General features: G+C 36.8%; 2 protein-coding genes across 6 annotated transcripts in view; one reads left to right on the top strand and one right to left on the bottom strand.

The window, feature by feature from the left end:
• Nucleotides 1–8,930, top strand: part of PSIP1 (PC4 and SRSF1 interacting protein 1) — a 42,186-nt gene extending 33,256 nt beyond the window's left edge. For 2 of the 4 annotated variants that reach the window (XM_059072950.2, XM_067041475.1), the window contains exons 11-16: nt 128–183; nt 786–856; nt 1,070–1,171; nt 1,282–1,495; nt 2,811–2,922; nt 3,718–5,457. In XM_059072950.2, the coding sequence (XP_058928933.1) occupies nt 128–183; nt 786–856; nt 1,070–1,171; nt 1,282–1,495; nt 2,811–2,922; nt 3,718–3,778 (616 nt within the window). In that variant the 3' untranslated portion in view covers nt 3,779–5,457. Of the gene's footprint in view, nt 1–127; nt 184–785; nt 857–1,069; nt 1,172–1,281; nt 1,496–2,810; nt 2,923–3,717; nt 5,458–8,136 lie in introns of those variants that run through there. The other 2 variants (XM_059072948.2, XM_059072949.2) reach the window with 2 other exon arrangements.
• Nucleotides 8,411–27,442, bottom strand: part of SNAPC3 (small nuclear RNA activating complex polypeptide 3) — a 38,193-nt gene continuing 19,161 nt past the window's right edge. For both annotated transcript variants that reach the window (XM_059072955.2, XM_059072958.2), the window contains 5 exons: nt 26,371–26,520; nt 17,667–17,749; nt 16,255–16,419; nt 13,318–13,425; nt 8,411–8,735 (listed from right to left, as the gene is read on the bottom strand). In XM_059072955.2, the coding sequence (XP_058928938.1) occupies nt 8,588–8,735; nt 13,318–13,425; nt 16,255–16,419; nt 17,667–17,749; nt 26,371–26,520 (654 nt within the window). In that variant the 3' untranslated portion in view covers nt 8,411–8,587. The remainder of the gene's footprint in view (nt 8,736–13,317; nt 13,426–16,254; nt 16,420–17,666; nt 17,750–26,370; nt 26,521–27,442) is intronic.

The following is a 27,442-nucleotide window of genomic DNA, read 5'->3' on the forward strand; positions in this document are numbered from 1 at the left end:
TTGTGATCTAGGCCACTGACTATTTTAAAGAAAAAAAATTTTAACTTTTACATAAGGGATTGTGGGCATTTGGTAACTAGTCACAAAGTTCCAATGTTTTTGAAATATTTGTGTTAACATTTGATAGGCAGAATAAAGATGAAGGAAAGAAGCCAGAAGTTAAGAAAGTGGAGAAGAAGCGAGGTTAGTTATTTCACTTTCTAAGATGTATAAAATTGTATTCTACACAGAAAGGAAGTTTTACAGACACTTAACTGTATAGGTTTTGAAGTTGGTCATTTTATGTTCTTATCCTACAAGTACACATTTCAAATCCCTAATGGATTCTGTATACCTTGCATTGTTTTTAAGTGTTATCAGGTGAACTTGCTAAGGAGTCATGTTTATTATTTTACTGCTCAATATGTGATGAAGTCAAATTTTTATAACATTGCCTAAAGCTCGATGTTTTACCATTTCTGACAAATCTGGTTTCAGATGGATTTTTTATAGTTTAAGTTAAATGTGTTAAGGGTGAAGCAGTGCCTTAAGAATTGCAGAAGAGGAGTTATTGGATGCAGACTGCTTTTTTTAGCAACATGCAGCTAGATGGTGATTCTTTGCTTATATGATGAATGTTGGTTTCCTAAATACTAAAAATGGTAGATGATAACTTAATGATGTAGGCAGATTACAAAGAACATTTTAAAAAATTTACCAAATCTTTCCATTATACTTTGCTTAGATTATATAAAAATACTGGTTTTGGAAAATCTATTTACTGTGTTTCACATTTTAATTTATAGAAACATCAATGGATTCTCGACTTCAAAGGATACATGCTGAAATTAAAAATTCACTCAAAATTGATAATCTTGTAAGTGTTTAATGCCTCATTTAAAAATACAGTGCTTTTATAGCTTCATATTTTATTTTCTCACATGATTTTATAAGTGTAAATTTGAGATAACAGACTATTACTGGCTGTTTTGTACTGCCTTGTTATTTGAGATTTTAAAAATAATCTCTAGAAATAGATTATATGGGTTGTGATAATTAACAGTTATGAAATTACTATTTTGTCATGAAGGATGTGAACAGATGTATTGAGGCCTTGGATGAACTTGCTTCACTTCAGGTCACAATGCAGCAAGCTCAAAAACACACAGAGATGATTACAACACTGAAAAAAGTAAGTGATCTTGAGTCATGTCGATTTTTAAAATTTCCTCATTATCGCCACTTCATTACGTGACATTTTAAAAATTAAGAAAATTATGAGTATATGTTTTCTTTTCTCAGATACGGCGATTCAAAGTTAGTCAGGTAATCATGGAAAAGTCTACAATGTTGTATAACAAGTTTAAGAACATGTTTTTGGTTGGTGAAGGAGATTCTGTGATCACACAAGTGCTGAACAAATCTCTTGCCGAACAAAGACAGCATGAGGAAGCAAATAAAACCAAAGATCAAGGGAAGAAAGGGCCAAACAAAAAGCTAGAAAAGGAACAAACAGGTATGTGGTAGCTGTTCACTGGAACTACTTTTAAAAAATGGCTTCAATATTTAATCCTATTAATACCTTATCTATATTAAATGATGAGAAAGTCTCATAAAGCCCTTAGCAGAACATGATCAGCCTTAGCTTCTGGGTTTCTTTTTCATCAAGTTTAAATTAGTAGTAGTAGTGGTTGCTATTCTCTTTCCATTTAAATTAGGAAACATTTCTAACCTACACAGAAGTCGAGGGAAATGAACTTCCCATGTCCCCATCACTCAGCTTCTGCAATTATCAATACATGAGCATTGCTTTTTTTATATCCTCATCAAGTTTCTCTGTGACACCCCTGAAGATTATTTTGAAGCAAATTCCAGATATACTATTTCAATCAAATATTTTAGGATGTATATATGACCGACGCTTAAAACAGAATCCATAGTTACAGGCATACCCCACAGGTTTGGTTCCAGACTACTGTAATAAAGTGAGTCACATGAGTTTTTTGGTTTCCCAGGGTACATAAAAAATTTTTACCCTATACTGTAATCTATTAAGTGTGCAGTAGGATTATGTCTAAAAAAACAATGTACATACCTTAATTTTAAAAAAATACTTCGTAAGAAAATGTTAGCAAATCATCTGAGCCTTCAGTGAGTCATAGTAGTAACATCAAATATCACTTGACCACAGATCACTATAACAAATACAACAAAAGTCAAAAAGTTTGAAATACTGTGAGAATTACCAAAATGTGACACAGAGAAGTGGAGTGATCAAATGCTTTTGGGAAAATGGTGCTGATACACATGCTTGATGCAGGATTGCCACAACCGTTGAATTTGTAAATGCAATATCTACGAAGCACAGCAAAGTGAAGAGCAATAAATCGAGGTCTTCCTGTACCATTAGCCACTTCCCCCAAAATTAGCAGCTTAAAACATTTTAGCAGCAACTGCTTAATGTAGAAAATGTTCCAAAGGAGTTGAATTTTGTTGCTCACATTAGGGAATGATATAGGCCTCCTTATAGATTTGTTATAGGAACTAGAATAAATCATAATGCTCCAAAGAGTTGGACCACCCTTTTGTGTTCCTGATAACAGTAACAAATGGAATAATCAGATTAGTAACCTACTTCTTATATGGATAGATACATGTAGTAACCCCATTTCTTATTGTGCCTTGTCCACCCAAAGGATTACAGTGTAATTTCAAATAAAATACAGTTATTAGAAACTTTGGGACTATGTTTTATTTTTGATTTGGGGTCTTTCAAGACATCTTAAAATATGAGAAGCTCTAACAGTTTTTCCATTGAAATCTTTATAAAGGTTCAAAGACTCTAAATGGAGGATCGGATGCTCAAGACAATAATCAACCACAACATAATGGAGACAGCAATGAAGAAAGCAAAGACAACCACGAGGCCAGCAGTAAGAAAAAGTGAGGACATGTTTTAGTGGGTTGTAATGTATGTTTTAATTTTTAAATCACATTGCTGTTCCAAGGTGATTTGTGTAAGGGATTATATTTTCATCACTCACTCACTGAATTCAGGATTCAAGACGCAAATTAAAATGGCTAAGCCGTAAAGAAACTTTGCTTAAAACTAATATGCCACTATATTCAAGGGAATAGAGCAAGGCAGGAATCCTGTTTTAAAAAATAACTATTTCTTGGACTTCTTCCACTGATAGCACCTTTAAATAATGACCCATGTCCATACTTCTTGAATTCTGACAGGATAGAGAAATTAGATCTAGAATCATAGGCTGTGTTGTATTATCATACCCACCCTAAAATAACTAGATATATAACCGTAGTTATCCAAATCTTGGTTTGTCCAATGTACACTTGAAGGACTTCCTAATTCTGAAATTCAGGGAAGTCTTGTCCGTGTGTATGTTACCTTCTCTTCTTAAGATTTGTAATATGTTGGTATCACAGATATAACATTTTTGTGTTCTTTAAAGAGAATTCATTTTAAAGCTGGAAATGGTGGGAAAGAGCCTGGGCCATGATGCTTCCCTGAGTTATTTTGCTTGATGGGCATATTACTTTGGGAAGAAGACACAACATGGTAAAATAAAATTTTGAACAAAAGAACAATAAGTCACGGAAAAAATTCTTTTGGTGATTTTAAAAACAAATGCACAGGTTTAATATCTTTTTTCCTCCTGAGGGAAAAAAAAAATCCTAATCCCAGTTGTCACACCTTTCTTTCCCCCTTTTCTTTAGGCCATCCAGTGAAGAGAGAGAGACTGAAATATCTCTGAAGGATTCTACACTAGATAACTAGGTTGACATACCTGGAATATAAAGAACATTTGAGAAGTTTAATGGTTTTCATTCGAAATATTTAGACTGCTGAAAGTTTTAAATTTTTATAAGCATAGGTTTTGATGTTTAAAACTTGTTTTGAGGGAGAAATCTCCTTATCTTTGTTTAAAAGTGACTAAACATTGCTAATTGTACTTGTGCAGTATTAACAGCTACATTATACAGTAAATGTGAGGGAAAGTCCATTTTAGGAAATGTTAAACTGCTTTTCCAGACATTGGTTGTAGTATATTTTCAATTAGTGTGTGTATGTTAATGTGTAATTGATAGTAGAAAAAGGTTACATTTTTTAAACTGCTACTTGTATAAACCTTTCCTCTTTTCCCAAATACTGTGGGTTTTGTGCATAGTTTTTACAAATCTTGGATTTACCAGACTGTCTTTTCATTGTTTGTGGGTTTTGTAGAAGTTAATCATTTTTACAGTAGATAAAATGTTACTTCTATACAAGTATTCACTCCCTCCCTTCTTTTATCAAAAGTTAATTTTAATCTCAGTCTACATTGTGCTACATTATCCTGCTGCTTTGTAACAATGTGTGGTCTGTATGCCTTTTTGTATGACAACTAGATATCCAACTGACATTGAACTGTTCTATGGAGTACAAAACTCATGTTAACTTTTGAAGGTAATTTAGTTTTGTGGCTGGGAATTCAGTGAAGTCACATGAGTTTCCTGCAGCGAGCAGGAGTATATATAGAAATGAATCTGGCTTTAGGGTTCAACCATTTAAGATCCTTTACAGGCACTAGTAGCTGAAACTGAAAACTAAATGATAAAAGCTTATTTTTGAGAAATGTCTCGAGTTTCTGAATTTTTTAAGAAGTCACACATTAAAGAGGTCACTAAGTATTTTTTTAATTGGAAAAAATGCAATCCATAATGCTTTTTCAGTAAATAAAAGTAAATACTATATAAGGAAACTAACCTATTTGAAAACATGGCTATACCAGAAGGGAATTTTTATTTCTATGTCATACATGTGACAGGATTGCAAAAAGTGGAAACACATAGACAAAAATAAAGGAGTTGTCTGTATATTCATGGATATGGACTAAATCAGGGTGAACCAAGGTTAACACAAGATTTAAGGGTAACTTAACAGATAGCATATCTAAGGTATTTTGAATACTAGGTCAGTTGGTGGTTTGCAGTAGCTTAAGACACTTCTCATGTTTAGAAACTGAATATGGGAAAAAGGCTTAATTACCAGTGTTTGCATGTGACATGCATCGTATGCTTTGACCTCTTGGGTAATTGTTTTCATCTATAGATGAAAAGTTTGAAACATTTCAGTAATTGGAGTTTTGCTTTTGAGAGGTCTTACAATGGAACTAGGACCCACTGTTTTGAGGGAACTCTTGCTATTATATCTGTTTGGTCCTTAATACAATTTAAATTTGGACAGATTTATTCTAGTTAAGCCATAAGTGTCAACATGTAAACTTGTTTTGATTAAAGAATTTTTCTATCAAAGTCTACTAGTAAATTACTTCTTTACCATTTATAAAACTGTGCTGGAATTCTGGATTTGCTTCCAAGAGAGTATACTTGGTCATAGAAACTGTATTATTTGGGGACACAGGGTTACTAAAACGTAAGCTCAAAATGATAAAAATAAAGGAAATGTTATCTTTTGGTTTACCCTTCCTTTTTTTCGGTGACCCAACGGATCTATATAGTTTTACCAGGAAACCACAAACTATTCAAATGCTGGAGAAAAATATGGTAGCATTCTGATTATTTATGTCTGCTTTTATGGGCTGACCTTGCTCTAGCCAATTGATTCATGTAGCGTTAAAACACTTGCCTTCTCTTTACCCTCATTTCAAGAAAAAAATTTTTTGTCATAGGTTTATTCACAGATAACTACTATTCTCAAAACTCTTAAGAAAAAGTCATATAAACAGGTATCAATTTTCGGGAGCACTGGCTCAATTTAAATTTGTATTTGACCAAAACTATATAGCTGAACAAGTCAGTAAGAGATACTTTAAATGAGATAGCTAGCCCCAACCCAAACGTATTTTTTTAAATATATAAGCAACATCTCTTTTGTGATTCCTTTTTTTGTTTAACCATCAGATAACGTTTAAAAGAGTAAGTTACAAATGACTTGGCAGAATCAGTTGTTGCATGTTTTCTCAGCTGCTCTAGAGAAGTTTCAGATGTATCATCTAAATCGGAGAACCTGAAACAGCTTGATTGGAATGGTTTCAAATAGTAGGATGATAGATTTTATCCAGTTTTTGCTGATACATTGACTGTAGTGTACCCATACACACTTACCTGGTTAAAGGCGTCAGGTCAAGATCAGGTCTGCCATCTAATCCTGTACAAGAGCAAAGGCTTTTTACAGGGCTCTTTGAGGACTTCACTAATACAACTTATCCAGAGAAAGGATCTATTGGAAACAGCAAACCCATAATTACATATTAAGAAATGGAGAAGCTGCTATATAGTCCAAAATGTGTTTACATATTTATGCTGTGTAATTTTCCAACCTTAGAGATGATAGAGACACTGAAATTTGGGAGAAAGGTCAAATTATCCTTAAAGGATACTGAAGCCTGAAATAGGTATTGCTTTTCTAGGTAATCATTTTGTGCCTGTCCATTCACTAGTATATCAAAATTTCATTCATTTCTAACTACAGAGGATGGTGATTAATAAGTTCATAACATCTTCATATTTGCCTTCTTTAGATAAAATGTTGACTGTAGTTTGTCATGTGTTTAAAACAATTTTACAGCTACAGAATCCCTGATTCAGGGCATCTTAAATATGCCTACTTCAAAGTTAGGGGTTTCTTTTCAGTTGAACATAGTGGGAGAACCTGTTTAACTGATATGCAATACATTGGCAAGTTCTGAGAGTAGTATGGTAGGCCTTTAGACCTCACCACGAAATGATAATAGATATCTGAGCCTTCGTAACTTTGGTGAAGAAGTTAACCTTAAGAACCAACAGGATAATAATCTCAAAGAAGAACAAAATAAGAATTTCAATAGCAGTATATACCAATGTTTTAACTGATGGCCTTCTTTGCCAGTAAAATTGATTGGTACCACGCATGGATTAATGCTGCTTTATGACAATCCGCTTTCTGGAATTTGCCGTTTTGAGATATGAAATGATGAAAATAAAAGTAAACAGACCCTTGCATACTCATGGAAGACCTATAAGGAATGCAGTTTAAAAATGAAGCAAAAGTTCATTTTTACCTGTGGAACTTTAAAGAATTAATTAAATCTTTGGTTTCCCAGCAGGGTTTTCAATCTGTTCTAATTCAGCATCATTGGAAACATGAAAGTAAACATGTAGGCAATAACAGCCAGCCAGCCATGGAGGGACCTCTTATTTCCTTATGCTGATTTTCTGGTGTATTGACTGAATCAGTGAATATGACCACCGCTAGAAACAGCTCCTTTTCTTCTACATACCAATCGACTTAATTGACTTATGTGGCATTTAAGTCCATAAAACATTTCACTGTCAAACTTTAAAACACACAGTCACAGTCTTTTAGGCTTCATCAGTTTTTGATTTATATGGTAAATGTTCTTAGCCATCCAGGGAAAGTGGAATCCAGCTGAATTTAAATATAACCTAGAAGAGAGAACGTGAAATTTAAGTACAACACATTTTAAATGTTTAATTCTGTTTAATATTTTTCCAGCATTCCTAAAAGTATTAAACAATTAAATTTTCCACCAAAAAAGATTTCCAGAAAACATTTCAATATAGGTAGCTACAATTTTCTTTCATGGATCTGGACCTCAGAATTTATCAAAGTTGCCCTTTGGCCCAGAATGAGAATAGGATAACTAGACTATCATAACCAGAAGAATGAAGAGCTGAAATAGAAAAACAATTGTGTTTTTGCATACAGGATGCTGCATAATATTGCCTAAGAATCGTGATCCACAGCTAGCAATCCATAGGATCTTGATTTCCCATGTCCATTCATTGGTCATATTAGATAAAATCTATTTCTTTAAATCATAAAAATATTAAATTGACATACATTTTAAACTAATAGCATTTGTGATTCCAAAAACTTCTGGTCAAGAAATGAAGCTTCAGTTTAAGTGTTACTACTGTGAAGGTATGAGTGCATACTCAAGATCTTTATACATTCGTTATTCGTGTAGTGAGTCTTTCTGAAGTGTTAAGTGTGCCTAGTTTCTACCCAAACAAAACCTAACAATACAAAAGCTCTCAGTGTAAGATTAAATTACACAATAGCTACTCTTAATATTGTATTTATTAAATAATCTGCTTTTATTCTTAACTTCTCCCTCATTTTTATTACAGATATTTGAAGGATCTTTACCTTGGAAGCCTCATGGTACAAGGTGTAGCGCTCACATTCTTCAAAGAATTTTCAAAACACTTCCATCACTTGATGTATAATGATAGATGAGCAAAAAGCCCCCTGGACAAAGAGTGAATAGGCATACTACAGACTGGGAGAAAACCAGAATACTTGTATCTGACAAAGGATTTGTACTCGGGATACATAAAGCACTCCTACAAATCAATGAGACAACTCAAAAATGGGCAAAAAAGCACTGAATAAAAACTATACTTTGGAATATTAAAATAATTTAATATATTTCACAACATTTAAATACATTCAAGTTGCTTAAAAAGAAGACCTGTGATTTGAACTTTCTTTGCTGGGGTGGTAACTTCAGCTGATTGTTTCAGGTAGATCCTGCTCCTCACTGGCATTTCTTGAAAGTAAAGGGAACACATTTTGATATTAACTAAAGGTTCCAGGATCAACATAAGGATAAGCGAGGAATTCCCCCAGTTTGTTGCCTTCTGAATCATAGTGGAGCATTCGGAAGCAAACATCACAAAAGAAACATGGGTCCTCTGGTGCAAAACTGTCATTGTTCGTCACCCATCTGTAGTTAAAAAAGATGTATATTATTATAATCGACTTTTTCATGCTTTAATATGCTGCAGTAGTTATGACCTGTAATAATATGTATATGTAACATTCCCACTATTGCCTTATTTTAGCTTATTTATATAGTCCTTTATATAATTTTATATACAGATGTATATATGCAGACATATCACTACCAATACCCAACAAGGCAAAAGGACAAATGTGCTCTGAAAGACTTGTCCTTAAAGGTAAGTAAAAAACAATGTAAATCCATACTTGAAAGCATCACGTACTTGCCACGACATACCTATCCTTCAAATAACAAACACAAAATGTTTTCTTCTAATAGGCCATCTTGAAAATGCTTAATATTAGATACTACAGACTTGATAAACTTTTTGCTTAATCTTTCTAACTGGTAAATTAATACTGGTTAACTTGAAAACTCCAGCTTTTTTTTTTTTAACATCTTTATTGGAGTATAATTGCTTTACAATGTTCTGTTAGTTTCTGCTGAATAACAAAGTGAATCTGCTATACATATACATATATCCCCATATCGCCTCCCTCTTGGGTCTCCCTCCCACCCCTCTAGGTGGTCACAAAGCACCCAGCTGATCTCCCTGTGCTATGCAGCTGCTTCCCAGTAGCTAGCTATTTTACATTTGGTACAAGTCAATGCCACTCTCTCACTTTGTCCCAGTTTACCCTTCCCCCTCCCCGTGTCCTCAATTCCATTCACTACATCTGCGTCTTTATTCCTGTCTTGCCCCTACGTTCTTCAGAACCAGTTTTTTTTTTTTTTTTTAAGATTCCATATATGTGTTAGCATACAGAATGTGTTTTTCTCTTTCTGACTTAGTTCACTGTGTATGACAGACTAGGTCCATCCACCTCACTACAAATAAATTTCGTTTCTTTTTATGACTGAGTAGTATTCCATTGTATGTATGTGCCACATCTTTATCCATTCATTGTCGATGGACACTTAAGTTGCTTCCTTGTCCTGGCTATTGTAAATAGTGCTGCAATGAACATTGTGGTACATGTCTCTTTCTGAATTATGGTTTGCTCAGGGTATATGCCCAGTAGTGGGATTGCTGGGTCATATGGTAGTTCTGTTTTTAGTTTTTTAAGGAACCTCCATACTCTTCTCCATAGTGGCTGTATCAATTTACATTCCCACCAACAGTGCAAGAGGGTTCCCTTTCCTCCACACCCTTTCCAGCATTTATTGTCTGTAGATTTTTTGATGATGGCCATTCTGACCGGTGTGAGGTGATACCTCATTGTAAAAACTCCAGGTTTTTAACCTAGAATTTAGGATTAAAATGTTACAGAGTGTATACAAATGGGAATATGGGCAACATTATTCAAATGAGATTTTGGTTTTTGACCTGAAATTCACATTAAGTGAAAATGATATTTTTCAGTGTATCTGAATTCTGCATCCCATGGAATGTTTTGACATCCCCTGATTTCCACTTTGATCTGATAACTGATTTATCATGTTTTCCTATCGATCATTTAGAAAAGCATATTGTGAACATATGCAAATCAATGTGATACACCATATTAACAAATTGAAGGATGAAAACCATATGATCATCTCAATAGATGCAGAAAAAGCTTTCAACAAAATTCAACACCTATTTATGATAAAAACCCTCCAGAAAGTAGGTACAGAGGGAACTTACCTCAACATAATAAAGGCCATATATGACAAACCCACAGCCAACATCGTCCTCAATGGTGAAAAACTGAAACCATTTCCACTAAAATCAGGAACAAGACAAGGTTGCCCACTCTCACCACTATTATTCAACATAGTTTTGGAAGTTTTACCCACAGCAATCAGAGAAGAAAAAGAAATAAAAGGAATCCAAATCGGAAAAGAAGTAAAGCTGTCACTGTTTGCAGATGACATGATACTATACAGAGAATCCTAAAATGCTACCAGAAAACTACTAGAGCTAATCAATGAATTTGGTAAAGTAGCAGGATACAAAATTAATGCAGAGATCTCTTGCATTCCTTTACACTAATGATGAAAAATCTGAGAGAGAAATTAAGGAAACACTCCCATTTACCACTGCAACAGAAAGAATAAAATACCTAGGAATAAACCTACCTAAGGAGACAAAAGACCTGTATGCAGAAAACTACAAGACAATGATGAAAGAAATTAAAGATGATACAAACAGATGGAGCGATATACCATGTTCTTGGATTGGAAGAATCAACATTGTGAAAATAACGATACTACCTAAAGCAATCTACAGATTCAGTGCAATCCCTATCAAACTACCAATGGCATTTTTCACAGAACTAGAAGAAAATATTTCACAATTTGTATGGAAACACAAAAGACCCCGAATAGCCAAAGCAATCTTGAGAAAGAAAAACGGAGCTGGAGGAATCAGGCTCCTGGACTTCAGACTATACTACAAAGCTACAGTAATCAAGACAGTATGGTACTGGCACAAAAACAGAAATATAGATCAATGGAACAGGACAGAAAGCCCAGAGATAAACCCACGCACATATGGTCACCTTATTTTAGATAAAGGAGGCAAGAACATATACAATGTAAAAAGACAGCCTCTTCAATAAGTGGTGCTGGGAAAACTGGACAGGGTACATGTAAAAGTATGAAATTAGAACACTCCCTAACACCACACACAAAAATAAACTCAAAATGGATTAAAGACCTAAATGTAAGGCCAGACACTATCAAACTCTTAGAGGAAAACATAGGCAGAACACTCATATAAATCACAGCAAGATCCTTTTTGACCCATCTCCTAGAGAAATGTAAATAAAAACAAAAATAAACAAATGGGACCTAATGAAACTTAAAAGCTTTTGCACAGCAAAGAATACCATAAACAAGACCAAAAGACAACCCTCAGAATGGGAGAAAATATTTGCAAATGAAGCAACTGACAAAGGATTAATATCCAAAATTTATAAGCAACTCATGCAGCTCAATAACAAAAAAACAAACAACCCAATCCAAAAATGGGCAGAAGAACTAAATAGACATTTCTCCAAAGAAGATATACAGATTGCCAACAAACACATGAAAGAATGCTCAACATCATTAATCATTAGAGAAATGCAAATCAAAACTACAATGAGATATCATCTCACACCGGCCAGATTGGCCATCATCAAAAACTCTAGAAACAATAAATGCTGGAGAGGGTGTGGAGAAAAGGGAACATCTTGCACTGCTGGTGGGAATGTAAATTGATACAGCCACTATGGAGAAGAGTATGGAGGTTCCTTAAAAAACTTAAAAACAGAACTACCATACGACCCAGAAATCCTCCTACTGGGCACAGACCCTGAGAAAACCATAATTCAAAAAGCATCATGTACCACAATGTTCATTGCAGCTCTATTTACAATAGCCAGGACATGGAAGCAACCTAAGTGTCCATCAAAAGATGAACGGATAAAGAAGATGTGGCACATTTATACATGGAATATTACTTAGCCATAAAAAGAAACGAAACTGAGTTATTTGTAGTGAGGTGGATGGACCAAGAGTCTGTCATACACAGTGAACTAAGTCAGAAAGAGAAAAACAAATACCGTATGGCTAACACATATATATGGAATCTAAAAAAAAAAAAAAAATGGTTCTGAAGAACCTAGGGGCAGGACAGGAATAAAGACACAGATGTAGAGAAAGGACTTGAGGACACGGGGAGGGAGAAGGGTAAGCTGTGACGAAGTGAGAGAGTGGCATGGACATATTACACTACAAAATGTAAAACAGATAGCTAGTGGGAAGCAGCCGCATAGCACAGGGAGTTCAGCTGGGTGCTTTGTGACCACCTAGAGGGGTGGGATAGGGAGGGTGGGAGGAAGACACAAGAGGGAGGAGATATGGGGATATATATATATACATATAGCTGATTCAGTTTGTTATACAGCAGAAACTAACATACCATTTTAAAGCAGTTATACTCCAATAAAGATGTTTAAAAAAAAAAAATTGTGGTGGGGAACCCAAAACAAACTGATGACACTAAATTCTTCCCTTTTCGTCTAAATGGCTTTTTGACTCTGAGCCACAGTTAAACAAAATCTAAACATGCAAAACCACAAAATTTTATGAAACCGTATTTTGACCTCATTAAAAATGAAATGCAATGTTATTTTTATCATTGAGAAGCTGTGGATGAAGCCAATTTTGTAAACTTCTAACAAGAGGCAGAAAGAATATGGCTCCCTGATGACACACATCATCCAGCATAAATTATCAACCAAACTAAAGTTTGACCTAATCCCTAGACTTCCATTATACATAATTCCTTATTGTCTAAAACATGGCTCTAACCTACTAAACTGATTTGTACTACTGTTTGTACTGCTTTCCTACTAGATAAAACCCTTTATATTATTTATATTCCGGAGTGTAAATCCTCAATTCAAAACAGAAAAAAACTGAAATACCAAAAATCTAAAGTACTTGACTGTTAAAAACCAATACATTTCAAGGAAAAAAACAGAAATACCAAAAATCTAAAGTACTTGACTGTTAAAAACCAATACTTTTCAAGGAAAAAAACAGAATCACTTACCTAGCTGTGTACATTTTACAAACAAAACATTTTCTGGTCCAGAGCCAATGCTTCTTGATAAGAAGGGGATAGAGTGTCCTATCCAGGCAGTCATTATGATGCACAAGCCTTTTGTACATGAAAAAATAAATGATATTGTAGTACAAATTTCTGTGATCTTACCTCAAAATTAAGAACATAATAGGTATATTTTTCAATTTATTGTGTTCCACAATAAATAATAATAAATAATAAATGCTCTTTCTCCAAAAGAGCATTTGGGATTAAACAATGTTTTCTTTCCTGTGAAACTTCCCAAATCCCTTTATGGCCATGTGCACTATGACTCTTAAGAGGGAAATACTGTAGGCAGCATTTCTTGAATGTATTCCTTCAGAGAATCCTTGTTTTGCTCAACATGTAGTACACAGTCTGAGCAAGTGTCCTCAGTGCTATTTTACCTAGATTAAGTGGTTCTGTGTTACAAGCATGGCTCTTTTTTTAATTAAAAGAGCTCTCATTAAAATCCAAATCTGGGGGCTTCCCTGGTGGCGCAGTGGTTGAGAGTCCGCCTGCCGATGCAGGGGACGCGGGTTTGTGCCCCGATCCGGGAAGATCCCACATGCTGCGCTGCGGCTGAGCCTGCGCGTCCGGAACCTGTGCTCCGCAATGGGAGAGGCCACGGCAGTGAGAGGCCCGTGTACCGCAAAAAAAAAAAAAAAAAATCCAAATCTGGCTTCTGTTATAATGTGAATTGGTAGGACTTCAGTTTTAGGCGTCAGAATTCAGAAATTTTAAGTGGGAGTCAGTTCTCACTATGCCACTAATCAGCTTAGTGGGTTTGGATAAATCCATTAACCATGCTGGACCCCAGATTCTTCATCTGAAAAATGAATGGAATGTACAACAGTATTTTAAAGGCCCTTGATAATTATAAAATTTGATTTTTCCTTTTTTTTTAGTAAGAAAGGGTAGCAATACATTAACTTCACCATCAGAAAATGATTAATAAACTTTTAATAGTTTACCAACTATTAAACTATGGAATGGCACTGAATGATTAAATCCTCCTGTAAGATAAAAATTACTTGTAGTCAGTTACATTAAAAAACTCCTTAGGAAAGTCCTACAGTGCAAATACTTAACAAGTGTAAACTGTTTTTCCAAGTTGCCTTGAATTTAAGGAATGACACTACAGCAATATGCCTACACTGTAAGAAATGTAAGGAAACTCAGATCACCAGAAAGGTCGACTGTCTTCCATCTTATGCTTATACTGAAGCACACACCCCCTCATTTGAGTGAAGAGCAAGCAGAACATTTTATAAAAACTTAAAGAACACTTTATCAAAAAAGTAAACCTATATAATTTTAAGTAATATAAATCTGTGAGGTTTATGAGCTCTCCTGGCTCTTGCTTCACTAATTCTTCCCTAGAGGCAACTGTTTTCCATTCTTTTAACTGCCTCTTTTTAATTTAGCTCCTCAACATCCCTCTGCAGAACTACTAAACTTTGGTTAAATAGATATTTAATGTTTAAATTATGACAAATGAATTGAACATCCCCCTAAACCACAGAATTGACTACAGGTTCATTTTACTGTGTAACACTTTTGTTTTCTAGCTACTAATTCTCTCATGTTTGCATTTGCTTAGGTTTCAGTGTACCTGTCACTAATTCAGTTCCCTATTTGCTGACAGAATGGTAAACATGCTTTCCAAATGGGCTACACACCAACGGGAGGTCTAGCAGTCTCAGGACATGCTTCCTTTGTCCCCTGTCCTGCTCCAATCTCTGGACTAAGCTCTTCTCTAGGTCTGTTCTACAGCCATCATTCTGGGACTTTGCTTTCCCCACATTCTGAGAGTTCCTTTTATGTCTTATCTATTCTGCTTTGCATTCCATGTTTGTTTTCCTTTTTCAAGGTTTACTCTTTGTGTAAAGTACTTCTGGTAGCTTCCTGAAAATGAGGCCATGGGAGGTAAATTTTTAGAGACCAGTCACTAAAACCCCAAAAAAGTGGAAGCAGGGACTTTCTAAAACCATTAGAATGAGTATATCATTGCTCCATAAAAAAGTCTGAATCGTCTCTCAGAAGAAATCAAGCCAAGGATAGAGCAGGGCTTATTCCTATACAGTGGTCCTTCATAAATTGAGATTTCCTAAATAAGGAAATGAATAGCCTTATTCATTAGAGGTACCAGCTATACAAAATTTATAACTAATCCCTAAATATCATTTTAGACTATTTCATTCCTGACCACTCTAAATCTTTATCAAAGCCTTAAGCCTTCATTTTTGTCAAAGGTTAGAATTACTCTTCTCTTCCCCCAGTTCCCTTTTACCTCCTTCAAATTTTGGCAAAAAGAGAAGAAACCTAGAAATATAGCTGCAGATTTGCAAAGCAAAGGGCCTATCTGATATACAAAGTGCATGACTATTACCTGAATAATAGCTGTCCAATATACAAAGATACTTAATTTTATTTTCAGATTTTTAACCATTTAATAAACAGTATTTCTTTTTTATAATAAAAATCCAGCTTGTATTGTTTGTCTTTATACCAGCACTGTCATAAAATATTAATTTTTAATATTTTTTAATGGAGGAAGGGGCCCATGGAGACTCACAGAAGTCATATACTGTCCTCGGGCAAAGGAGACGCTTCAGGTATTTTTCTTGATTTTTGGCATATTCTATCATTTCAAATGGCTCACACTGGTTAATCACTGAAGTAATTATTACAGATTTTCCAAAAGAAAAACAACAGAAGATGCAAATGGATAAAGAGCTGGTCACTGCATAGCAAGCAGTTATTTTTGCTGCTCCTGAATGAAGCTGCAGTGATTACTTTTATTCCTCTTATTTTAAACAAACAAAACTACCTGTGCTTTTATACTGTGAAATAAAAGGAAAACAGGACAAATAACAAAATGTTCTGAGTTCTACCACTTACCTTATGTCAGTAATGACAACGACGTGTTCACAGTCTCCCTGGTGACAGTATAAGTAAGGAAAACCCAGTTTAATACACAAGTCATTGAAGGTGAAATCTTCCATCTTAGCAGTCTGAAACTTTCCATAGCCTCTATCATGGGACTCTGACCACTCAATGATGGTTCTGAGGAGGAAAACGGCAAGGATGTATCTATCACTGCTCCAAGGGGTTTGCAACTGCATATTTCACAAAAGCCGGCTCACCAAATTAACTGGACAGCTACCAACTTGAATGAAAACCAGAGTGGTTGATACATGTTGCAAGTAGGAAGGAACTCTGAATTTTTCTGTATCCATTAGAGCAGCAGTTCTCAAAGAAAGGTCCTGAGACTCCCACAGAAGTCTGTGAGGTCAAAATTATCTTTACGGTAATCTTAAAACTCTTTTCAATTCTTATTCTCTCATAAACACCAGTTTTCTGGAGGCTATGTGATGTGTGTTATCACCTCAGATTGAATGGAAAATGTATAACAACGTCACTCTTCTCACTATTTTATTTTGTTCTGGAAAAGTTATTTTTCACAAAATTGTTATTAATGGTAACTATAACTGGACTATTTAAATTAGTTAATATTTTAAAATATTTCTTAGTTTCAATTTCTAATACAGTGAATATTTACAGCTATAACCCACATAAACAAAAGCTCTTTGGAGTCAATTATTTACAGTATAAAGGAGTACAGAGACCAAGTCTGAGAACTGCTGCATTAGAATATAGATACAAATGGCTATAATGAAAGAATTTACTTAACACTCAGAAAAAATATACATATATACTCTATTTGCCAGGATACCAATAATAAAAGTATGGTAATACTTTTATGTAGATAACATGTCAGACATAAACTTTTCATGTTATGCACATAAGCAACCTTACATATATACATATCCACTCCAAACAGTACACACTGGACAAGCAGAAAAAAATAGTGAAAGATTAATTTACTATCACCTAAACATGAAGAACAGAGATTAATAAAGTGTTTAAGTGGGATTTAATCTTTTTTGCAGCTGTATCTAAGGCTCAACAAAAGATTTACTATAATTTCTGAAACAGCAGATAATATATGTAAAAAATAATTCTAGATAGCTGGCAAAGATCTTGAAATGGTCTATGTATATCTTTGGTAAGAAAATTTTCTTCTTGGGGTAAAAATTTGATTAACTTACTACAACCTAGGCCAACCAGGTAACTTTGAAAATATTTTAAAAATTGAGAGATACTTTTTAACCCCCAAACAAACGAAAAACAATCTAACAAAATAATTCCTTGACAAAGATTCTTAAGAGACCAATAATAGAATTTGTGGTGATAACCCTATTTTGACAACGAGAAAGAGGAAAGACCTTAGGATTTTTGGAAAGTTATACCTGCTCAAATCTCTGCATTCAGGGTATCTTTTATCATTGTAAAATGTTCCTTCAAAATAAAAGAAGGCTGATTTATATAGGTCCTGAAAGAAAACAGATGGTATTGAGAGAAAGTACAGTATTAACAATTATAAAATTGCTCTACGTATTAATTCCACATTTGTGTGTCATAAAATCACACTAATATGTTTTACAGTAATGTCATGCAACTTCATAGAATATGTTCAGTTCATTAATTTATTATTTAACAGGAACCTCCTATGTGGGAAGTATTATGTTGGTTACCAGGGATAAAGATATAAAGACACAATCCTTGCTGCTATTTTCAATTTTATCCTTTTGTAGTTTTAATCACTAGGTTTGATTTAAATTTGTATATTGTCTTGAGATTCATGAAAGGAACCCAATTAGAAATGAAATAAACTTTAATATTATTTTATTATATGCATACAGGGCAGTGACAGTTATTTTGGATACCAGAACTAAAAACTAAACAAAGCCATATCTTTGATGTTTCCCCAGTGTTAATGACAATGATCATGGAGCTATGTTGTTCTGTCCTTTTTTGTATTTTCAATGGGCTTTTATAAAAATTCCCTCTTTATATTTTCAATAACTCTTAGGCAGGCAGAATGTGAATATCTATTCTTATTCAAGCAATCTTGCCCAAAGTACCATAAAACCCTCAGGTTTCAACTTTCAGACTACCAGACTTCCCATCAGAGGAGTGGTCTCTTAATCCTGACCTTATAACAGAATCATAAAAATACCACAGACCAAGTCTCACCTCAGATCCATTAAGTGACAATCTCTGATGATGTGGCTCAGGCACCAATATTTTCCCAGCCCCCTCAGGAAATTCAGATGTGCGATCAGTGCCGAGAAGCACTCTGTTCAACTTGTCCTTCACCATTTGCTTAGAATTAGACCCCTGGGTGAGAGTCAGAAGACCTATGTCTTTTTCCTACACTTACTCCTCAGACCTCAGTTTCCTCACCTGTACAGTACCTGCCATGCTATCTTATAGGATTGTGGTGAGAATCAAAAGCAGTTTATGAACTATAAAAGATATATAAGTTTCAGGCATTAAAATAATATCACCCTAAGAGAGCCTAATTTCTCTCCTTCTTCGAAGCTTCGATTTTTCTTTCTTATTTTTCTTCATTCCCCCATTTACAGATCACCTGGCACTGGTGTCAGACACCCTTCTAAGACTGGCTATGCTATTTCTTCTCAGACTACTCAACTGAATCTCCTGACCCTCTGTTTCCCCATGTAAAATCTGAGTAAAGCCAATACGTTCTTCCCATGTGGTTGCAGAGATTAAAGGATATAATGTACTATAATGCCATGCCTGGCTGCTGTAACACAAAATACACCACTTACTATACTTCTAAACCTTCAAAGGTAAGCTAGGGTCCAAAATAAAGATTCTGAAAGAATCACTACTGCCTTATTTTGGAAACAAAACAAAGAAAGTTTAGTGTATATAAAAATATGTTCATACAGAACTTCATCTTAAGTGACTGAGGCAGTTTAAAACCTTTGGTGTAATTATTAATTAGAAGGGGGACTCTAAAAGTACAAAACTCTTTTCATTATATCATTATATAAATGGCTAGAAAAGAAGATGTAGTCTCACTATCAGTTAATTTTCATTTTCAATGGTAACCAGAGATCCTCAACTAACTAGTTTCCCTATTTGTCAGCTAGTTTAGCTGACCAACTTGCAAGGGAGGGAAATAACCAACTGACGTGGAAAAACTATAAGAAGTATAAGAAGTTACTTCTGTTATTAATCTAATGTAACCTAAAGGTCTACCTGTTACTATTTCAAATTTATAAACAAAGTAACTATGGATAAACTGTATGATCATTTGAACAAAGTCATTATCTATATGTCATTTTAACCATCTAATAATCATGTACTCTCTTGCTATCATTCAAGACAGCTGTGTTACAAGCTCAGCAATATTCCTAAGATTTGCTGTGAGGAAAATAGTAATGGGGGGAAAGAAGTGTCAGAGAAGGCTGGGTAAGAAAATTTTTACAACTTAAATTCACGTTACCATTTTTCCTATACCCAGGCTTTACTTATAATAAGTAACAATAAAATGTGTGTAAAGTATTTTCTCAAAGTTCCTCTAAGTACGACCCTTAAGAGACTACTGACAAAAAAGAGATGGACTAATCTGAGCTATGTTAAAAAGATTGATAGGGCTTCCCTGGTGGCGCAGTGGTTGAGAGTCCGCCTGACGATGCAGGGCACGCGGGTTCGTGCCCCGGTCTGGGAGGATCCCACGTGCCGCGGAGCGGCTGGGCCCGTGAGCCGTGGCCGCTGAGCCTGCGCGTCCGGAGCCTGTGCTCCGCAACGGGAGAGCCCGCAGCGGTGAGAGGCCCGCGTACCGCAAAAAAAAAAAAAAAAAAAAAAAAAAAAAGATTGATAGATCAGACATTAAAACCTGAAGGACCATTAAAAACAAACAAACAAAAACAAACCTGAGCAGAAAATACTGACACTGATTTTATACATATATTTTAAAAATGTACTTCATTCTTGAACTACTATAGTCTAAAACAAACATTAGCAAAACATTATTTTAGACATGGCTCTTAAAAGAGATTTAAATACACTGGCCCAATTCTCCTAGTCCTCTCACACACCAAATTCATCAAAGAAAGTATTTTGTTCAAATCTTGTTTATTGGATGGAAATAAGATTCTCATTTCCTCAGCTACAAGAGCTGCAAGTCACTAATTTGTTCCATGATTACCAGTGAAATACATGCCAAATATCTCCGTCAAAAAAACCATTATAACTTAAGGACCTATTTTCAGTTTGTTAGGTGTAACAATGGCATGGGGTAAACAGATGAAATAATTCTGGAAAAATGCTGAGAACTTAATGGGTACATAAGGGCTCCTTATACTATTCTCTTTTTCATGTGTATGTTAAAAATTTTCCAAGGCAAAACTTAAAAAAAAAAACACTGTAAAATACAAATGCCAATCATTGAAATAAAAATCTTTCCACAGGCCAAACAACTATGAGTTCACCTTTCTAAAACATAGCTTAGAACAAGGAGGCAAATGAAACAGGTCCCTGAACAGGCAAAGATTCCACAAAGCCCATGTACTAGAATCTTGCCATTAATCACAGCACAGCTCAAGTTTTCACTCAGTGTTTGTTCACCAAATAAATAACAGGGTAGGGAAAGATGTCTAAAGCCAGGCAGAGTACCAACATGGCAAAGAAAGAACGTGGGGCTTTGAAGGCAAGCTGGCAATGGTCTGAAACCAGCCTCTACCACTGCTGACTGAACACAGGTAACTCATGACAATCCTCTGACCCATCTTCTTCTCACTTGTAAAATGGTGATAATTCTTTCCAAAGATACTGTACTATCAACTAGTGTACTATACAACTGGCACACGATAAGTGCTAAATAATCAGAGGATATTATTTTAATACATGGAAGAGGCAGAAACAATGAAACAGCAGATGTATAAATAGGACTATGGGTCATTTAGTCCCCTGCTTAGAAAGCTGCTGAAGGCATGAGCAATGATGCACAAACACAATAAACTAAACAAGTCTGGTTAAAAACACTCTCTAGGATTCCTGGAGCTAAGACTGATTCCCAGATCTGACTCACCACTGTGAGCAGTCATGACATGGTCAGAATAAGGAGGGTGAATTCAGATTTTTCTTCTTAAATTGATCGTATAAACTTATAGCTACACCTTGTTATCCTTTTTTCCCCCACAGGGTGGAGAAACTTTGCAGAAGACTGCTTCTCCTTTAAAAGAAAAGATAAATCTTCTATTCCCTGGTGTGCATACAGCCTTGAGATTCCACTTGTTTCTCATTAATGTTTACCTTCAAAAGCACCAAGCTGGCAAACCTGAAGAACCCAAATATCTTAAAACCACTTTCAATCTAACTCAAAAACTATGTATGCTGGAAAAAAAAAAAAACAACTATGCTGGTCTCCATGCCAGTCACCCAAAAGACTGGAATACAGCCAGCCTTGTGGGGCAGACAAACACATCAAATAGCATCAATAAAGCACTATAATGGACAAACGAAATGGGGCCAGAGTGGCAAACAGGACAGTCGAGAAGAATCTCATATAACAAGTGAGGGAAAGGGCTTCCCACCCATGTTCAAACACTCAAGAGGCATAAAAAAGTATGGTACGCTTGAACCAGATAAATTCATTGTGCCTGAAAGATAAGGTGTAAAAGAAGGGGGTGAACAATATAGAAAGTTAACTTGAGAATCACCATTACAAAAGGCCTTATATGTCAGCCTAAGGAGCCTGGACCACAGGCAGCAGAGAACCACTGAGACTTTTAGATTGGAGAATGACAGTATCAATTTTTTTAAAAAGTTTTCAAAAAGAACGGATTTAGGGCTTCCCTGGTGGCGCAGTGATTGACAGTCCACCTGACAATGCAGGGGACACGGGTTCGTGCCCCGGTCTGGGAAGATCCCACATGCCGCGGAGCGGCTGGGCCCGTGAGCCATGGCCGCTGAGCCTGCGCGTCCGGAGCCTTTGCTCCGCAACGGGAGAGGCCAGCGTACCGCAAAAAAACAACCAACCAAACAAACGGATTTATTCTTTTAGAGCAGTTTTACGTTTATCATAAAATAGGGAGGTACAGAGGCCTCCCACACACCCCATACCCCCCCACACGCACAGCCTGCCCATTATCAACACCACTCACCAGAGTGGTACATTTGCTACCAAGGAGGAACCTAAACTGACACATCATAATCACCCAAAGTCCACAGCTTACTTTGCAGTTCACTCTTGGTGTTCGATTTGTTTTTGAAAGACATCTTGAGTGGCAGGTATGGGACAGTCTAAAGGTGGGGAAACCAGTTAAGAAGTCTCTGTAATAGTTCCAGGAGAAGATGCTGAGGGCCCAAACTAAAGCATACAGCAGTGGAAAAAAAAGAGTCTGGAGCTATTATGGCAGGATAAACAGCAACGGAAAGGGAGAGTCTCATCTGAAGAAAAAGGGAGATGGTAGAATAATGAGTTTAAGACTAATTGAGCTTGAGGTATCTCGGTTCATTTATTCAGCAAAGACTTGGGCACTTCCTCTGCATCACACATCATCACAGGAATACATCACTGAACAAAACACAGTCCCTGCCCTCATGATTCAAGGGAAGGAAGACAGACAAATATATAACATGATGTTAGGTAGTGATGAGTGTTATTAGCATGTCAGGGGAAGAGAATACTAATGAAGAGAAAGACCTCTCTGTCGAGGCAACATCTACGAGAAGAAGAAATGAGGGAGTGAGCCATCTGAATACTTGGTGAAGAACATTCTAGGGTGAGGGAACATAAGATACAAAGGCTCTGAGCAGGACCCTGCTTAGCATACATGAGAAAGAGCAAGAATGGCAGGTTGTTTGAAGGCAACAAGTGACAAAGAGGTAGTTAGGATATGAAGCTGGGAGGCAGACGGGACCAGATAATGGACCACAGTAAGGACTTTGTATTTTATTCTAGATATAAGAGAAAGCCACTATCGACTTTCAAGCTGAAAAGCAACAGGATCTGACTGATACTTTACAGTATCATCTGGCTGGTATAAAGGATAAACAGAAGTGTGGAAAGGGGCAGGAGGAACAGTCACTAGGCTACTGCAAGAGTCCGAGCAACAGATGATGGTGATTTAACCAGCCTGTTACTTGTGAAGGAGCAGAGACATGGGCAGATCCTAAATATAATTTGAAAGTAGAGCCAAAGCACTTGCTGATGCCTTCAATGTGGGATGAAAAGGAAGCAAAGATGATTCCAAGGTTTTTAGCTAAGTAACGAGGTGTAGAATGAGTGTATTTACTGAGATGGGAACACTGGGGAAAGTACAGATTTGAGGAAGAAAAGAGAACTAGAGTCTGTTTTTGAACAAATTAAGTTTGAAATGGCTATTGGACATTCAGTAATTGTCAAGGAGGCAGTTGGAAAAAATAAGTCTGGAGTTCAGAGAAGATGCTGGGATTGGAGATGAAAATCTGGGCTAGGAATCTGGATGAGATCACCTAGGGAGTATACACAGAGGAGAGGTCTGAGGATTGATTCAAAGGGCTTAATAACATTTATAAGTCAGGAGGATGAGAAGCATCCAGCACAAGAATTAAAAGCCAGATAGGAAGAAAATTAGGTGGGTGTAACATTTTTTTAAAATAAATAAATTTATTTTATTTTTGGCTGCATTGGGTCTTCCTTGCTGCACATGGGCTTTCTCTAGTTGTGGCGAGTCGGGGCTACCCTTTGTTGCGGTGCGCAGCCTTCTCATTGCAGTGGCTTGTCGTGGAGCATGGGCTCTAGGTCCGTGGGCTTCAGTAGCTGTGGCACACGGGCTCAGCAGTTGTGGCTCACAGGCCCTAGAGCACAGGCTTCAGTAGTTGTGGCACACGGGTTTAGTTGCTCCATGGAATGTGGGATCTTCCTGGACCAGGGATCGAACCCGTGTCCCCTACACTGGCAGGCAGATTCTCAATCACTGCGTCACCAGGGAAGTCCCGGTAGGTGTAACATCTTAAAAGCCAAGTAAAGAAAGTGTTTCAAGTAAGAAGGAATATTCAATTGTGTCACGTGCTGATGAGAGGTCAAATAAGATGAGAACTAAGTCAATGGTTGCATCAGTAAAGTGATTTTGGTGGAGTGGTGATGAATAAAAGTGATTGTAAGACAAAGTGGTGGGAGAAAAAGAGAAACAATGAATTGAGGTACTATTATTAATTCTTATTATTATTAACTCATTAACTCTTGAGACAGTTTACTGAGAAGAAAGCAGAAAGATGAGATGATAGCTAGAGGAAGATACAAGGTCAAGAAGAGGTTTAGAATGGGAGATGGGAGATATTACAGCCCACTTGTTACTGATGGGACAGCCAAAAGAAAGGAAAAAACTGATGATGCAGGGAAGAGAGGGGATAAAAACAAGAACAAAGTCCTTGGTTATGTAATGGCGGATGGAATCCAATAGACACCTAGATCGGCTTTTGATAGCAGCAGGTTTAGCCCATCCATTGTAACAGGTGCGAAGGCAGAATGCATGGGCAAATGGGTAAATGTGGGTAAAAGACAATGGAAAATCCTTTTCTGATAACTTATTTTCTCAGTGAAATTAACAGCAAGGTTTTCAGCTGAAGGTAAGCCACAAGGAAAGGATGTTGGAAGTTTCAGAAGGAATAAAACAGTTACCTTTAAAAGTGGCAGAGTGTATCAACTATAGAGAGGTGGTAAAAATGCCAGGCAGCACTGAGGCTAAGTGAGAATGCCCAGTGACGCTTACAAATAATGGGTTTGGAAACCAAGAGAGAAAGAGATTTACAAAGATTGGAGTATACTCAAAACCATGAAAACTGCGGGGAAAGCCCAGAAGAACAATTTAGAATAAGAATTAAGATGAAACCTAAGTTATAATAATATCTATATGGCTGGTGATAAAGCAATGAGCAAAAAGAAGAGATTGTGATGGTTCTTGTCCAAACTCTTATCTCCATTCTAGTTGTTCCAAACATCTTCTTAGTGATCCACAGGAGATGCTGCCCCTCTTACGTATGCCAGTAAATCTGAGGTCCTCTGCCAGAGGTGTACCAGGTAACAGAATTAGGTCAAGCTTGCTCTATGATGAAATTCAGAAGGATCAAGGCCCTACTGTTATTGAGTAAGCAATCCCTTCTGGAAACTGTAGGTGGCCAGTCTGCCACTTGGGTCCTTTCTATCCTGATCCAATGAGTATGCAGGGTTTCTCTGTTCTTTTGAGAGCAGCACCCTGGGAAACACCAGCAAGGACCATTACCAGATATTACGTCCCTGTTTGCTTTGATCCTTGAACTAACAGCTTCTTCTATGGGCACTGATGCTCTCGGGTGGACTCCCAAACTTTGCTGGGGGCAGTTATGACAGACAAACTCATACAGAGTTTGAAAGAGAAGAGAGTGAACAGCAAATTCCAATGCTACAGTAAGGTCAAAGAGTATGAACATGAAATAGAGACCTACTGGTTAGACAATTAGGTGGCCTATGACCTTAGAAAGAAGAGTGTACAGAAAATGGTTGAGAAATAAATGGGAAATGAAGAAATCAAAACTGAATAAAGCCTCATCTTTAAAAAAGTCTTGATGACAAAAAGAAGGGAAGAGGGGCTTCCCTGGTGGCGCCGTGGTTAAGAATCCACCTGCCAATGCAGGGGACACAGGTTCAAGCCCTGGTCCAGGAAGATCCCACGTGCCGCAGAGCTAATAAGCCCATGTGGCACAACTACTGAGCCTGCACTCTAGAGCCTGCGAGCCACAACTACTGAGCCCATGTGCCACAACTACTGAAGTCCGTGCACCTAGAGTCCGTGCACCTAGAGCCCGTGCGAAGCAACAAAGAGAAGCCACCGCAATGAGAAGCCCGCACACTGCAATGAAGTGGTGCCCGCTCGCCATAACTGGAGAAAGCCTGCGCGTAGCAATGAAGACCCAACACAGCCAAAAATCAATCAATCAATAAATAAATTTAAAAAAAAAAATAGAAGGGAAGAGATAAGCTTGATGGAATGGCACAGAAGAAGAAAGCATTTACCAGAATGTTTATGAGCCTGTTCACCTAAAATCACTATTTCCTTAGCTTATTATTATTATTTCCTCTTGTTTTATGAGCGTTAGAAAAAAAAATCACCTTACTTTGCTGAGGTGTTCAGGGGCTTGGTCAGGAGTGTTGCTGAATTCCCCACCAATCTGGAGGTCACTGACACAGCAAATTGAATCCCTCAGTTCCGTGAGCTTTTGACTGCCCAATACCAGCATCGTCTGGTACGGTTTGTGTTCTTTGTGCTACGAGTCAGACAGTAAATAAATCAGTGTTCACTTAGAGACAAAGCAATTAAACTATAAATCCTGTCATGACCAGATCTAAATTACTAGTTTTCTTACTTTAAGTTATTCCCATAATATGGTGTCCTGTGTTTTCTTAGATTCTACATTTGTCTACTCAGCATCGATTAATTATAGCTCCAAACTAATCGCCAAAGTTGTTTACATCTCCCCTGTGATCCACAGCCTATACTCTAAAACCATCTCTTTTATCTAACTCATATACCAAGCCGATATTTCCCATCCTAAGTCAATCCAGAGCCAGGTACCAGAAACTAGGGACAGCCTGATAGCCCAGAGCCCATTGGAATTATTCAAGATAGCCCACCCTAAACTGTTTACTCTGCCCTGCCATGTCTTTCCCATGGAAACCCAATAAAGGCTGCGGCCTATGCTTTTCCCTTGCCTCCTGACTGATACTGGTGCTTCCCCCTGTGGCCCTGCGTGATGTGGCATACCCTTTCCTCTCAGGAAAGGTAAACAATAAAAATCTTTCAATGGCACTGGACTCTAGTGCTGTCACTCAGTCACTTCCATAAATTAAAATCCTATGAGTACAATTGAGATACTTGGTGCTGTGGTCTGACTGCTCATGTTTGTCCAAAATTCACACACTGGAATCCTAAGACCCAATGTGATGGTGTTAGGAGGTGAGGCCTTTGAGAGTGATTAAGTCATGAGGGTGGAACCCTCACGAATGGGATTAGTGCCCTTATAAGAAAGATGTAACCCAGAAGAGGACCCTCACCAGATGTTGGCATGCTGATCTTAGACTTCCAGCCTCTAGAACTGTGAGAAACAAGTCTCTGTTGCTTATAAGGTACCCAGTCTGTGCTATTTTGTTATAGCAGCCAGAATGGACTAATACACTTGGCAATAAAAC

This window comes from Kogia breviceps, chromosome 8 (assembly GCF_026419965.1).
Source record: "Kogia breviceps isolate mKogBre1 chromosome 8, mKogBre1 haplotype 1, whole genome shotgun sequence".
Lineage (NCBI taxonomy): Eukaryota > Metazoa > Chordata > Mammalia > Artiodactyla > Physeteridae > Kogia > Kogia breviceps.